The sequence below is a fragment of the Xylocopa sonorina genome, chromosome 7 (assembly GCF_050948175.1).
Source record: "Xylocopa sonorina isolate GNS202 chromosome 7, iyXylSono1_principal, whole genome shotgun sequence".
NCBI lineage: Eukaryota > Metazoa > Arthropoda > Insecta > Hymenoptera > Apidae > Xylocopa > Xylocopa sonorina.
Window position 1 is genome coordinate 5,810,875 of NC_135199.1, and position 15,122 is coordinate 5,825,996.

The window sequence follows — 15,122 nt, forward strand, 5'->3', positions numbered from 1 at the left end:
TGAGCTCTCGCGCAGGGATTAACCTACACATAAAGATCAATAGTGCAATTTGGACAAAAACTATCTAGAAAATAATCAGCTATTTAACTGTCATTATTTAACAACAATTGCTTGTATTATTAAATTTTTGTTTATATCGTTTACTATATCGGTGAGTAATTTCATTACATTTCAATTATTACGATATTGTGTTGATGTGTGTTTATACAAACTTGTCATGTTATATTACAATTTGATAACCTCGAAAGTTAGACTTTTGGTGTGCGTCCGAATAAATAATGAGTTAATGATGATTTGTATATAAATTTCAGTTGAATAAAATGAACAGTTCGGCGGATCCTAGGCGTCCAGAACGAGAAATTCGTTACAAACCTAATGTATCAAGCAGCCAGGCACAACCAGGCGACAATTCTACTCCGGATTACATGAATATACTAGGAATGATATTTAGCATGTGCGGTTTAATGATGAGATTAAAATGGTGCGCATGGGTCGCGTTATACTGTTCGTGCATCAGTTTTGCCAATTCTAAAGTGAGCGACGATACTAAACAAATTCTTAGTAGCTTTATGTTATCCATATCCGCAGTTGTGATGTCCTACTTGCAAAATCCACAGCCCATAACTCCGCCATGGGCATCTTCAATGCAATGAAATACTTTTTAAATGACTGTGATATTCTCAGACTATTAATTATTTAATAAATCTTTTGAAAACGTTACATCTTGTGTAATCGATCGATTTAACTTTTTTCAACAAAATTTTATTATATACAATATTGTTTTAGGTATAGTTAAACGTTTTGTTTGTTGGCGATGTCTAGGAGATTGAAGCGAAAATAATAGAAATAAAACAGTTAAGTTAAATTCATGTTTTGCTTATTTGAAAAGTATATTTTAATACAATGAATGAATTACTTTGCAGTTTATCTTTTTTCCTAATGGTATTCTACAGATGTTACTTACAATATTTCTAATATTTATATAATATCTTCTAGGTGTTTAGCTAAATTTGGGATCAAATATATTTCTTCTATCTGTTTTTTTTTTACATAAATACAATAACTTTAAAATTTTACTTCTATTAAAAGGTTAATAAAAATCATGTTTCGTAGCTCATACTTCTCTGTCACGGAATTGCATCTTCTTAATGATATATATATATATTTTACATTTTACGTGTAATTTATATACATTTTCAGTCCCACGTTTACATTCTTGAAGAAGTTGTTAAAAACGAAACTAGTGGAAATTTATCGTAATTGTATCGTGAAATAAAATTTTTAAATTCACAAGTAAGAAGTTCGTTTTCAATAATATGGACGATTATACAAAAGATACGTTGGAATAGAACTACTTTGTTTTATTACATGTTTGTTAACACGATTAAAAAATTGTACACAAATGCATACAAAATTCTTGTACCAAGCTTCTATTGATGTAGAATAGGCCAGCAGCATTGTTTCCGTACAACCGTACATTACCACATCTTCACCGCGCTGCAACAGTTAACAGTAAAAGAAAAAACAAGAATCAATATTCTTACAAGTAATCCCTAAATACTGATATTCCTTTTAAGTTACAAGGCATCTTGATTCACGTAAATCGTCATCCATATAACTTGCTGCCTTCTTGTTAATTTCCCTATTTGGCTTTTATTATTACCTGTATTTTTATTTAATAAATCTTTAACGTACATGTAATCAACTCTCTATATCTTATTTGTCCTTTGGTTTATCCTTTAGTTGGCAGAAAACTTTCTGAATCAGAAAATACTTTGTCCCATTCGGGACACGACTGTACAAAGAGGAAGTAGCATTTTTTTTGTCCTATGATAAAAATTGAATATTATTTAAATTTCACTATCTATCTATTTCGTTCGAGGAATTGCAGAGATTTTCTTCGTCTCGAGCCATCCGTTTACTGTCTTCGGACACCAGCGAAAGATCATATAAAAAGAGGCTACACGGATTACATGGCCCCTTCATTTTAGAATGTTTCGCAAGTTCATCCACTTCGGGGCATACAAGAATGATTCTGAACGATCACATTAAAGAATGTGATATTGGCACAGATACCTAGTAGGTGTGTACTTTAAATCTATCCTTCCTCCTTTTTTTAGGCCTGTTATACACTGCCGATTAATCGCCAATGACTTTTACGAAAATTGCTCGAGTTTTTCATAGTCGACGAAGGCGACTAGTCGCTAGTGAGTAAAAGGCTGTTATGGTCCCCGGTCGGTCAAACTTCTCATATAATTTAAACGCTGCTTTCGCCTCGACCAACCAGCGTGATCGGGTACACGTATTTCTTGCGTTTCGCGTTGAAGAAAGGCGAGCTGTGCTGTCCGTGCGTGGGCGTCGGCGATAGTCCACGCAGAAGAGGCAACGAAGCGTCGCCGCTCATTCCTGTCGCATCGAATTTCTTCTTCCACTCTGCTCCTAAATCCGTCGCCGGTGCCATCAGGCCTTTGCACTCCGGGGAACTTCTTACGCTGAGAAATACGTCGTTACTGCTATCACGTTGTCCAGAAGAGCCCTGTGGAGATGCCATCAGAATTAGTTCAATTATTACTTAACTAATAAGCGAGAAATGATTTTACGATATAGTTTCCAAATATTTAAGGCACAGTGGAAGTAAATTAGTACCTTCGCTTCGTAAAAGTCTAAACTGGACCCGTTCGTTTCGTGCTCCTCTTCAGGGAAACCTGATTGAACCCGGTTCGACGCCTGAGACGTTCTAGACGAATGAGAAGTGTGCGACGAGGAATTCTCGGACAGATCGTCTCTGCAGCAAGCAGCCGTGCACACTCTTTGCTCTCTGTAATAACCGATCAGGGAGTTACTCTACGATTGATTTTCTATAAATTTTATATGGTTCGCAAGTTTTTACCACACCTTCTGACAGTGATTGAATCCCGTCTTCTCGGTACTGGCGGCGGAAGACCAGCGGTTAAGCTCTTGGCGCTCTCGTAGCTCGCCTCGCTATTCCCGCTGCTCGTGTTACTGCCATTGTTCCCCTCTCTCAGGAAGTAGTTCTTCGCTGAGAGCATTGCGAAGTGAAGGTTGTTCTTCAAGTCGTCCGCCGCCGTTGACAAGTTTCCCGAGATCTTCGGGGTTCTTCTCATCGGTCTTGGTGGTGGTACTGGAGACGGTGGGCTGCTCGACGCCTCCGAGAGCGTTTCCGGTGTGGCCAGCGGCGCCGCTCGAGAGCTGCCGTCCCACTCGCCTCGCCGATTCGATCTTCGCACCGAACAAACGTTTGAAACAGCTCATTCAATTCGATCGATAGAAATGTAACCGCGTACACGGCAGCTGAAGAGCAACACTATCGAATTGGCGAACCGACGACAAAACGTGAGCGAGTGTTCCTCTTAAGCTGCGACTTTTTTCGAAAGAGACGTATCCTGGTTCGAGACGTATCCGATCGAGTGCAATCAATATTTACGTGTGCGACTGCCGATGAAGCGGTGAAACGTTGCGAGTCGTGAAAGTAAGCGAATGCGAACGAGAGCATGATTTATGTATGAAATTATTTAAATCCGATGAAACAGCATTCCGATTAGTCTTACAAATATATGATTCGGATGGCGTTAAAAATGAATGAGTATCACCGTATTAGAATGAATCAATCCCACATATATAATATTATGTACAAATTGACGGTACTTCCTGCCCTGATTCAACAGATATATTCAACAAATTTATACAAAATAAAATAGAAATCGTACGTATGATACAGTATCGCCTAACGTAATCAGTCGACAACGTGTCGTATATTACTCTGCTCTCTTCTTTCTCCTAAAATCTTGGTCATGAGTCTATGCAATAATCAGCGCCGATTCGACGTTCCCTCCGTCATAAACCACAGTCCCGTCATCCAGACGTAAAATTGCTATTCTTACGATTTATTCTCCTCGGCCCTGGGCGTGTTGAGCAATTCGCTGGCCAGGCTGACGTACTCCCATGGTATCCCTCTGGAATCGACGCTTAGCTCGCGGCCAGCCTGCGGGAACTCCGAGGGGCTCTGCAAGGACGTGAAGCTTGTCTCCAGGCAGAGCTTGTGCGGCGGCGTCCCGGCCAGATTGCTCGGATGCGACTTAACAGGGCTGGAGGACGAAAGCAACGCTCTCATTTCCTGTTCGATCTCCATCTCCTGGGTCTCGACGACCTCGCGCGCCTCCGACGCCTCCGTCGACGATGCATGACCGGAAGCCAGCCTCTGCGGCTTCGCCGGTCCCAGGGTCGTTACAACCTGACATATCCACACGCGTGTTTCCAATGTAATCGTGTCACGAACCGGTCGGACATTGTTTACGCGACGATCCCGTGTCACGTCGCGTTTTAAGGATTTTATTGCGATTCGAGAGAAGCGAAGAATTCTCTTTTGTACGAATGATAATGAATTCTAATCTGACGTTGAATTTTTGCTCGCGGTTTCGTATTCTAAGGCATTCGCAATGGTTGAGTGAACTTTTCGTACGATATTACTCAAGGGATGAATTATGTAGTAAAAAAAGAAGGAAATAAAACTTATACAGCGTCTTTGAAGTAATTTCGATGGAAGAAAGGAGAAAAGAACTTAATGAGATACGTACAAATATCACGAATTTAACAATCTAGCGTTCCCTACGCGAGAATGAATAAGTTTGAATTTATAATTTACATTGTAGGGCACGCGAAAATGGTTAACAAATATTCACCAAGAATTTAGCGTGAATAATGAAGCTATCGAAGTAGACTGATTAAATATTCAAGGAATGCTATGAAATTCGTTCACACGTGTATCGTACTAGTTGGAACAAAAATACTATAAAGTGTTCTTTGTCCGATAATAGCGACAAAAACGCGTATAAATATTCAATAATTCATCACGGTATTTTGCATGCTGTCTGCGTACGATAACTTATGATGGTCTTGAATTATTGCGTACTAAAAAATCAAATATACCATGATCGTATGTTGGGACAAACAAATGCGTGAGGTGCACATGCATGAACGACTGGGTGACAAGTACCATTCAATTGGTGGACGACAATTTTTCTGCACTAGATCATTGTATCTACGGTTTTATCGTGACAGGATACCGTTGTTACGTTTACTTTGCATATATGTAGTTAAACGAGCCCGTGTGTGCACAAGACTAAATATCTAACAATACGACAATTTACAATACGCACTATCAAGTATTGGGGATAATGTAGGTGTTTGGACGAACGTGTCGATGAACGATCGTGAATGTGATATCTAAATATCGTGGTCGTAATTTAATCGCATGCGAGAGAATGTAATTAAAGGCGATTCTGCGAATGTGCTGCAGTAGTGGCGATAATTGAGATATCTGTCTGCTGGACTGTTTCAGTCGCTGTAGCTTAGACCGTCAATTTGTCACGTTTCCTTCTATGACAGATAGAACGAGGCGGTATACATATATTAATTATTAGAAAATGATTAATCTAACGTTTTAGAAAGTCGATTACCATTCTAAATAAATATTCTACTGCAAAGTACAGTTAATTGTCACTACTCAACTTGAGATATAAGTACATACATACATCCCTCACAACGGTCTGCGATATAAATAGATCTTAAAGTACAGGTTCGGTGTATGCGTTCACCTCTTGAACAATTAATTCGATCGGTACTCGAGATAACATAGAAATGGAACATAGAGAACACTTATGACAAACATACGGTCGGCAACAACGAACACCTCCAAGCGTTTTGCGAAAAACTAGCCACTTCTTCAGCGACCTTCCTCTTTGCACCAGTAGTACCATTCCGTTTCCATTTCATTCAGATTCTACGTGTACGAATTGTGACTCCAGCGTGGCGTGTCGATTTCTACGAAACCAATTGTATGTCACGCGAGACGATTAATTAGTAACAAAATGAATACTTTGATAATGATACCACTGGCGCGCAGCAGTTCGTGAAACACACCCGTTGAAACCCAAAGACGTCAATGTACCTTGTGTCGTGGCGAGAAGAGTGTGTGGTGACATAGACGTCGGCGTCGCGGCGGTGCGAGCTCGTCGGACTACTCTGATGGTGAAGTACGACGTGTCGTTGTTCAGGCGTTGTCCGTGGGGTTGTTGCGTCCGTTGCAACCGTCGCAACCGTTGCACGCGTTCCTGCATCCCCGTCCGCAACCCCGCGATCTCTGCACCCTGACACCTAATCCACACACCACACACCTTCAGCCACATATCCTCTCCGTGAGTCGGTCATCTCTCGCCACGAATCGGGGAAGCAACGTTTACTTTTACCTCTATTCTTGGGTCTATTGGATTACCTAATCTAATGCTACTCTAGTCGATAAATTGGTTTAATTCAGTTACACGCTACAGGGAATGTCGGAACGTCTACAGCGTCGAGGTCCAAATAGAGGAGGAATTTATAATGCAGTGGACAGACGCAAAGCGTCTAAGTCGGTGAAAGAAAATTCCAATCGATTCTCTACCCTCTCCCTTTGCCGCTGGAAACGTAACCGAATTCCACGATGCGTCCTTTCTTTCGAATTTAACGAACTACCTTCTACAATTAAGATTGGTTGATTTATACATTACATAAACTGAGACGATAGATGCAATAGCGACGCAATGCATCGTCTCGTGCCCCTTTCGTGCATACTACATACAAGCAAAACCAAAAGTTACAATCTCTATTATTTTACTCTTCTACTCAATCGTTATCAATGCGTCTACTTTTGCGCCTATTTTAATTGCTTCAAGCCCTTGTCGTGACGGGCAGTGCAAAGCAGATGTATCGCGTGCAGTCAAACTTCACGGCCATACTACGCTTGTACAATTATGAAATTATGTAGTACAATTATAGTTTTATACAAATATATGATTATATAAAAGTGACGATCCAATCTTTTATTCCTGCGAACGAAGCAGTGCTTGTAGTATCTCGGTGTTTCAATTGTAAATTCTTAAACTATAAAACAAGCGACCTAAGTGGTTCACGTTACTATTTATAAACGTATGATTCGTACAAAGTAACGAACGTGGCATCAAGGGATTCAAATTGTAGTATTTAGTTCTTTTTCATCGTCCAAAATCAATTGGTCACCCAAAATGAATCTTATTTTTCTGGCTATTGCGTGGTCAATTAATTTTGGACGAATCTTACACAACGAACTCTTTTAAAATGCAGGAAACTTAATCTTTCATGATCATGCGAAGCGAAAACAGACTATCGCCACTTTCTGCGATTACAGCCATTGATGAAACGAAAGCGTGATATGGAAAAGTGTGAAATTAGAGAAAATATTTGACGATTCGATACGCAAAGCCAATATTAATAGCTACGTATGTACTAGCGAGAGATTAAGCGAAATAAATGTGACATAATAACAGTACAGACAGAAGTAACAAATGCACATTTAATCGTTTCTCTTATGCGTGTATTATTTATATGTACATCTCCATATGTACACTAAAGAGTACGGTAGAATCTCGATTGAACGAGCCAACTTATATTCGCTATTCGAATATATTATTAATTAAATATTTTGGTCAATCGACTAGTACTTTTTTCCTGGCAATCGAGATTTTACTACACCTAGGAGCGATATAAGTAATACAGCATTTACATTAACATACTTGTCTTTAACGATAACATTTACCTGCTTTCAAACGCTCTAGGCATAGAATTAGGAGAAGCGAAACCTAATAAATAAATAAATGAATAACAACGTTTTCCTGGTACAATGTATATTGATCAACGTAGCATACATCGAAAATTATACAGAATCAAGTTGTTCCAGTATGCAATCAAAACGACTACGAAAATATAAGAAATCCAAGTACACGGGTTCGCTTTATCTACATAACAAAGTTATAATTTTTACGTAAACAAGATTGTAGATACGAGAAAAGGATGTACCATAACTGCTTTGGTGCAATGAAATAAAACCAATGTAAATTAATGCATCGATTACACATTCTTTTCTGGCCGAATGTTTTGTACACATTGTGCACGCCAATGCTTAGTCGTTTTGGATGCAATCGATTGAAGTAAAACTATAAAATATAAAGGAGGACGAAAAATAATAAAGGAAGAAAAAATATATAGAATTATGCGAGAAGCTACGAGTATAATTGTTTGCAAATGTTATAATAATTCATGCAGTGTTGGAGGGCATGCTTGTGTGAGCTACTTAATTGATTTGAGAAACAGAGAAAAAGATAAACGGACTTCGTTTCTTATATAGTAACTTTCAATAATCTCCTATTACTTAATTAAATATATAATAATAAAAAATACACGACTACCTCGTACAAACATTATTGCTTCGATATTGCTATAAAGTAACTGGAACACAAATTATATTGTACAATAGACTATCTAGTTACACATGTCAAATGTAAATGTAAATAGGAGGTACAAAAGATTAAATAAAAACAGCAATAACGTTAATAGTGAGTTGTTCATGAATAAACAAGAATGCTACTTTATCAAAGGAAAACTACCATTAGCATACGCTACAATCATATCAGCCTTGGACGTTTTTCTATTCATCATATGCAGAGACATTACGCAATGAATTAATCGAAATTCGCTCTAACTTAAATGTAAAAAAATCTTTTGGCTTTTTCGTCGGTCTGACAATATCATTCGTTAAAAAGTGTTAATATTCGAGAAATTTGGTCGCAACAGATGTTTCCCACAATAAATTGTCACTGGATGTGAAAATTCAGTCAATATCTAGTACTCCTATCATTACTAATATCCGTATCACTAATCGAACAACGCATAATCGTCATCTTCCGCTCTCTCGGAACGAAGATATAAAATAACAACGATTATTCATTAATTAGAAATTTATTTCTAACATCTTATCAATTAACGTCCAATAAGTAAAACTCATGCCACTGCTCTCACATACAGCAAGAATAAAAGAAATATTGAAGATATGTATATAAAGAGAGTGTCTGTACGCACTATCTTTTCTTTTCAACCGATATCGTTCACGAACAACGATCGCAAAAGTGAATATTAGCATTGAAAGGTTCCCACGACAAAGGAAATTCTGCCCCGCCAACAAAATCCACTCTACGCCTCTTTTCGTTCGTGTACCTCGACGTTGATCACAATCGTCTCGTTACATGTTCTCGTGGCGCTATGATTGCCATCGGCTTGCGCATTACCAACTGCGTCGCAATCTTTCACGTATCCATTATTTTCTACATTGACTACTACGTTTCGAGGCTTGTCCTCTTGCTTCGCGACATCCGGTTCGTCCGTAGTTTCCTCCAAGATCTCGTAATTACCCGGTCTTACCGATGGTATCCGGCTAACCGGCGTGTACAATCTCTTTATCTGACGAATTATCGAATCGGCCTGGCTTACCTTGTTTAGCGCTTTCAGCATATTGTCCGGCATATGGTCCTGTATCATCACCGGGCTTATCAACACCTCGTCGAAATCGCACGGGCCCGCCCATAGCGCTTGGTACACCGGCTCGTGCTTGTGCAACATTTGCCTGAAATCGAAGAAAACAAAATGCACTGTTTCTACGGAACAATCATGAGGATCTAATCTTTTGATAGGGCAAATTGTTGGCTCTTCTACGGAGATGCTACGTGGAAATCATGCAACCAAATAGCGTTCACAGATTGGAACGTTCGACGCGTTACGACTCTCCGAATTGTGCATAGAGCAGTTCCTTATAGCTGAACGCGAAAACTGATCGCCCTCGAAGTGTGATAACGTTAGTCGAGTAAGTACATATTGATGTTCCGCGGATATGCACGAGTAGAATTTTATTGGTTGGTTTAACGATAAGTTCTATATGAAATTTCTACTTCGATAAGATTAAGTTAGAAAATATGAGATCTACTTGAAGAGATCGGTCAGACGATCCGAAAGGGATCGATCAGGAAGACCTCGTATTTTTTAGCTTTATCTTATCGATGTAAAAATTTCGTATTAAATTTATCGAATCAGCCAAGGAAATTCCATTCATGCATAACCATCGAACATCGAAATGTACTTACTTCGGTAATAACATTATGCTACGAGAACGTTCATTTTGCGTCATTTTACAAAAAATGGTACTTCCTCCAATATTTTTCCTCTTCTATTTCCTCTAATATTTCCATATATTTGAATGCCTCTTGGTGGCGTTCGAAGCTTCAAGAATAATTACATCATTCACCCAACCGGAATAACTCTATGCACGAAAATATACGGTTATTGCGATATCGTGAGGTGAACTACCACGTTACTCGTCGCCTACGACGAATCGTATCATGCAGACAGGGATACAAAAACGTTTTTCTAAATCGTTCGTCAACTTCTCCTACAGGAGATGCTCAGAGAGTGCGGAAAGTAGTTTGGAGGAAACAAGTGTAGAAGTAACGGATCCAAGTTACGCATGCGGACACATCCTCAAGATGCAATTACCCCGAGAAACCCTGAAAATGTAAACTTTTCGATAAACGTACCTCCAACGGCTCTCATACTTCTGCCTAAAAACGGAAAACATCGCTGATTAACATTTCCACCGAATCAGATTCCTCGGAAACAGTAGACCGCGATACACAGTATCCGCGGTATGAATCGCGATAATTAAGTGAAATTAAATGAAATCTACCGTCGATGAAACTTACTCTCCCTTGTTGGGATGATGTCGAACAACGTGTATGATTCGACCAGGCGGATATAAAGGCCTGTGCAGAGTCAACGCGATGCAGGAGTCGCTTGGTACAACTGTTTGCGAACGGGCTAGGTCCTTATCCCTCTGATACTCGCTGATGCATCCGCCAGCCTCTAAATTCGCAGCCGATGTTGGAGTGGAACCGCAACCGCAACACATCACCGAACAGGCTATCGTTTTCCACTGAAACGAACGTTGCGATTGATGACGCGGACTCTACGCCGGACTACGCAACACAGTGTCTTTCGTATAATTTACAGACACTAGTTTGCAAAGTATCGTAACATAGCGGCTCGAAGGATTTATGGGTAGCTAGTTTTTTTATTGCTAACTTATGTAGTGCAATTATTAATTAATTCAGCGACAGTTGGAAGTAACATAGAATCTTACAGGATATATCGATAAGAAGCTAGTGAATATCTTTTTGCAGTACGATTGGAATTCAATTTATCTACAAAGTTACGGGGCTCCTATATTTTCCATTTCTTTCGTAATAAAACACGTACCTTCGGATCAACGCTCCTTTTTATAGCGTTGATAAGATCGGCTCTTAAACTCTCCATCTGTCTAAGGCCTATCCTAGGTACGACATCTTTCCCGACCACTACGGATGTAATAAATTCCTGCGAGTATTGCTGAGCAGGCATGCTTAAAAGACCACCCGGCGGAGCGAACGAGAAGCACACCAAGTCCGGGTAGTCTTGTTTAAGCAAAATCGCCAAGATAGCCGCTGTGCCCGCGCCCAAGGAATGGCCAACGAGCACCAGACCGAACTGATTGGTGCCCCTCGATGTATCCTGAGACAAAAATTTCGATCACTTCCCATTCGAGAACTATCTCTGCTAACAACTTATCGAATATCCGTGAAAAGTGACAATCTAGACGAAGAAAATTATTCGTATAAAATATACGTATAAAAATTATATCAAAAAACGACGAGCAAAAATTATGGACGCATTGTTTCTTTTGTATTTAGCAGGTATTTGTTTCTTTAACGTTACGTTATTCATGACTCGAAAGAAGTAACGAGTGCCGCGATAAAGTATAATTATTCCGTCTAAAATAAGTTGATAAACATCCAGGTCAGCAGCATTTACATTTAAGGCAGCGATAGCACGAAATAATACCTTGGCAAGCGCACGTGATATAATTTCCTCCTCGAGTAACTTTTTTCGAATATACTCGGCTGCTTGGACCATCCCTTTATGGCCCAACCAATCATCTTTCGGTGGTGACAATGGTAACACTTCACCCTCCGCGTTCAAGTCCGTTAATACGTCCTTCATGCTAAGGGTTCCTCGTATACTAACGACAACCTTGAAAGGGGTAGTAGAATATATATAATATAAGTGGATCTTGGCAGAGTTGAGGATTTTAAATATTCAATGAAACTTTAGTAAGGGATAAAAGATCAATTACAAGTTATTTTGAAATTATTGAACAGCTTAAATACTTTGATGTCTAACAAACTCGAGAGAACTTTAGCAGAGTCAAACAAAACTTTCTAATTTATTCATCAAAAGTTAAACGGCAATCCTCGTACAAATATCTAAATGTAATTAATAACACCTCAGGAACGCCTTCGCAACGAAGTTCGTCGGGCTGGCAGCCACAATAATCGATGAAAAATTCATGAGGTCGTTAAACGAAGTCCGTTTAGCTCACAATCAAGCGACCAAAATTCTCCTATCCATACCGTGATGCAAGTAAATGCAATTTCATTGAATTAAGCAGCCAACGAAAATCGTCGCGAACGAAGATGATGAGAATCATCGACACATGTTCCACTACATCTAATATATTCCATTCTCGGTTGCCTCTCGGTTGAACCGGGTTCGGTGCATGCAAATCAATGAGGAAACGCGCGAAACCTTTTTCTTCGTGTAATCGAGCGCGACGAAGAACGGCGTCTCACCGACGTCGACGTGGAAAGTCGCGTAAATAATGTCCACCTCGGCCACGTCGATCATCTTTCTCAGCGCCACGTAATTGCACTGGCAACAATTGTCCTCCACCACGGTCGCCCCGTCTTCGTGGCCGCCGCACGGGAAACAGCCGCATCGCAATCTGCCACAGAGTTACGGCCAACTTATTTCCCGCGACGCTTTCATTTCAGCCAGAGAAATTAATCCGGGCATACAAACGTTTTCAGGCGGCTCGCGTCCCGATTGCTCGCCGTTAATTGATCGAGTTAAGAGCTCCTATGAAAAGGGTTGTATCGCGATCCTTTCAGACGACAGTTTACGGCTCTGGATTTTTATAAAAAACATTTCGTTCCACGAAAATATGATTGGACGAGACGTTGAGAAAAGTTCTCCAATTTTATACAAATGTATAATTCTACGTATTCAGAAACGAGTTTAATGAAAATTGTAACAGATAGAGTTAAAAAGGTATAAACGATTTCGTCGAACAGCTACGCGGGACACCGCTGGAAATCGATCGATGCGGACACCTACGCAACCGCGGCAACGTGTACAGCACGTTTATGGCGGTATTACCTTGTGCACAACTGACAAAGACCGGTGGAATGCGTAATGAGGAATAGGGGCCAACCGTAAGCAGCAAGGGCGAAGTGCATGTAATGAATGGCCAACTGAAAGTGGCCCAGATCACCGTCCTCGGTCAAGGACAAGAATTTAGTGCGAGGAGTAACTGGCACACCGGACAGAAACTCGTACGTATCGTTCTTTCGTTGCTTCACTATCAGTTCCCGTTCGATTTTCTGAAACTTTCTCAATAGTACCAGACCGGCGACCACATCCGATGGCACCACGTCCAGGTCGCGGAAGAAGTCGCTCAATAGCCTGGCGATGTCTGCGAACGAATTCTGGCAAACGAATAATTCTCATTGGAAACTGATACCGTTTTATCGTGTCGATGCGAAAGATTTCGAACGTTCATTTAGTGAAATATCCCAAATATCCAAGGGAACTGCTAGAGGTATATGTATATGATGCGATCATAATAATTTGATATAATTGATGATAAGGAATACCGTTTCCTGGAATAAATTCTTTCAGCTAAGTGGAAATCGATAATATGGCTAATAGAACGTCATAGTAAAAAACGACCAAATCTTTTGCGTCGACCTGATAACTTTCTTTAAAGGGTTTCGCCTCATTTCCGGGAACACTTACTCGGCTTCTATCAGAATTACCCATGCAGCAAAACAGAAGCCTGCACCTGTTGTCCCAGCTATCCTGATAGGCTCGTATAACTTTTCTAAAAGTACCAAATGTTCATCGTGTTAATGATCGAAAACACGTGAGACAGTTGAATATACTTGCATTATTGTACATAAAACAACTTTCAAGGTCGATAGAACTGACGGAAAACTGATCTAACGAACAAACTGTCCTAACGTACGGTGTAACAGTAGAGCAAGCACACCAGTAGAGGTGGACAGCGATAAGTCAGACATAGAGAATAAAGTGAGAGTCGTGGTGCGTTACCTTTGCCGCCAGTTTCTGTTCCTGCTACCGCTTCGATTGTAATGTAATTTGCCGCATCTCGATTCCGCCTCCCTCATGCTGCGTTGATATTTCTTCATTTTCACCCACGATCTGCCCGCAGCGTCGTATGTGCACCACACCGTGACCATAACCGAGGCCAGTACGCACCAATTCGATACCACTAAACCTGCGGCAAGCAAACGGAAGCTAAAATTGAACCGTTTGGATTGCACAGGATAAAACCACCTTCCGTTCGCCGTGCGTAACAGTTCGAACAAGTATAAAGATCGTGTACAAACCGCAATATCATTCGCGTAATACGGAACTCCACGCGAAATACCTTTAGCAAAGAGATTAATTTGCGTCCATAAAGCTCGGTTAACGTGGAATTCGCTTGCCAGGAAGAATTTCTTATCGGTGTAAAACGTGGTTAACGTAAATTTTCGTAACGCACGGTTCCTCCCCGCGGCAGAATTAATTTGGCGAGATCCAGTTGGTGGTAAGGAGCTTAGGGTGCACCGTACGTTGTTTCTCTTCGACGTTACGGGGCTTACGAGTACAAAGTTAGAGATTTGTTAGCCAAAGCTTACCTAACATTATATCTTTGATTCGGTCGACCGGACAGGTTTGATAGTAATATGTTAACCATGTTACACCTGCGCAGAGCCAGCCAGTTTCTACTAGTAAGAGGACTGAAACAAAGATTTATCGAATTCGTGGAATTAATAATGGTCACCGTAATGAAATTAATAATTAATAGTCGAGAAGCTGATTGAAAAAAAATATAGAAAGAGTGGAGGAGTCTGAGTATTGATAATTTTAACGAACACTTTTCATACCTCGCCTCTCAGTGAAGTGTTGCCACTGAAAGGAAGCGTACGAAAATATTTGGGTCACGTGTAGTCAAGCGTCTCGTAAATGTCTGTTTTTTGATCAAGGCAGTTGCCGTCTCTTGGCTGAAAGGAAAGCACACGTCAACGCGAATACCATAACTTCACGCC

At 40.3% G+C, this 15,122-nt stretch overlaps 2 protein-coding genes across 10 annotated transcripts in view; one reads left to right on the forward strand and one right to left on the reverse strand.

Annotated features, from left to right (window-relative positions):
- Positions 1-90: 90 nt before the first annotated feature.
- LOC143425087 (PAT complex subunit Asterix) lies at positions 91-720 on the forward strand. The gene is made up of 2 exons (XM_076897582.1): positions 91-151; positions 312-720. The coding sequence occupies exon 2, from the start codon at positions 321-323 to the stop codon at positions 651-653; it is 333 nt and encodes a 110-aa protein (XP_076753697.1). The 5' UTR covers positions 91-151; positions 312-320; the 3' UTR covers positions 654-720.
- Positions 721-865: 145 nt separating this feature from the next.
- Positions 866-15,122, reverse strand: part of Inae (inactivation no afterpotential E) — a 42,429-nt gene continuing 28,172 nt past the window's right edge. For 3 of the 9 annotated variants that reach the window (XM_076897563.1, XM_076897561.1, XM_076897560.1), the window contains 15 exons: positions 14,712-14,813; positions 14,122-14,308; positions 13,807-13,891; positions 13,168-13,496; positions 12,538-12,733; positions 11,794-11,982; positions 11,173-11,463; positions 10,620-10,849; positions 10,455-10,478; positions 9,358-9,490; positions 5,969-6,174; positions 3,903-4,106; positions 2,896-3,240; positions 2,647-2,818; positions 866-2,536 (listed from right to left, as the gene is read on the reverse strand). In XM_076897563.1, coding sequence (XP_076753678.1) covers positions 2,258-2,536; positions 2,647-2,818; positions 2,896-3,240; positions 3,903-4,106; positions 5,969-6,174; positions 9,358-9,490; positions 10,455-10,478; positions 10,620-10,849; positions 11,173-11,463; positions 11,794-11,982; positions 12,538-12,733; positions 13,168-13,496; positions 13,807-13,891; positions 14,122-14,308; positions 14,712-14,813 — 2,972 coding nt within the window. In that variant the 3' untranslated portion in view covers positions 866-2,257. Of the gene's footprint in view, positions 2,537-2,646; positions 2,819-2,895; positions 3,241-3,902; positions 4,253-5,968; positions 6,175-9,357; positions 9,491-10,454; positions 10,479-10,619; positions 10,850-11,172; positions 11,464-11,793; positions 11,983-12,537; positions 12,734-13,167; positions 13,497-13,806; positions 13,892-14,121; positions 14,309-14,711; positions 14,814-15,122 lie in introns of all 9 variants that reach the window. The other 6 variants (XM_076897565.1, XM_076897566.1, XM_076897567.1 and 3 more) reach the window with 5 other exon arrangements.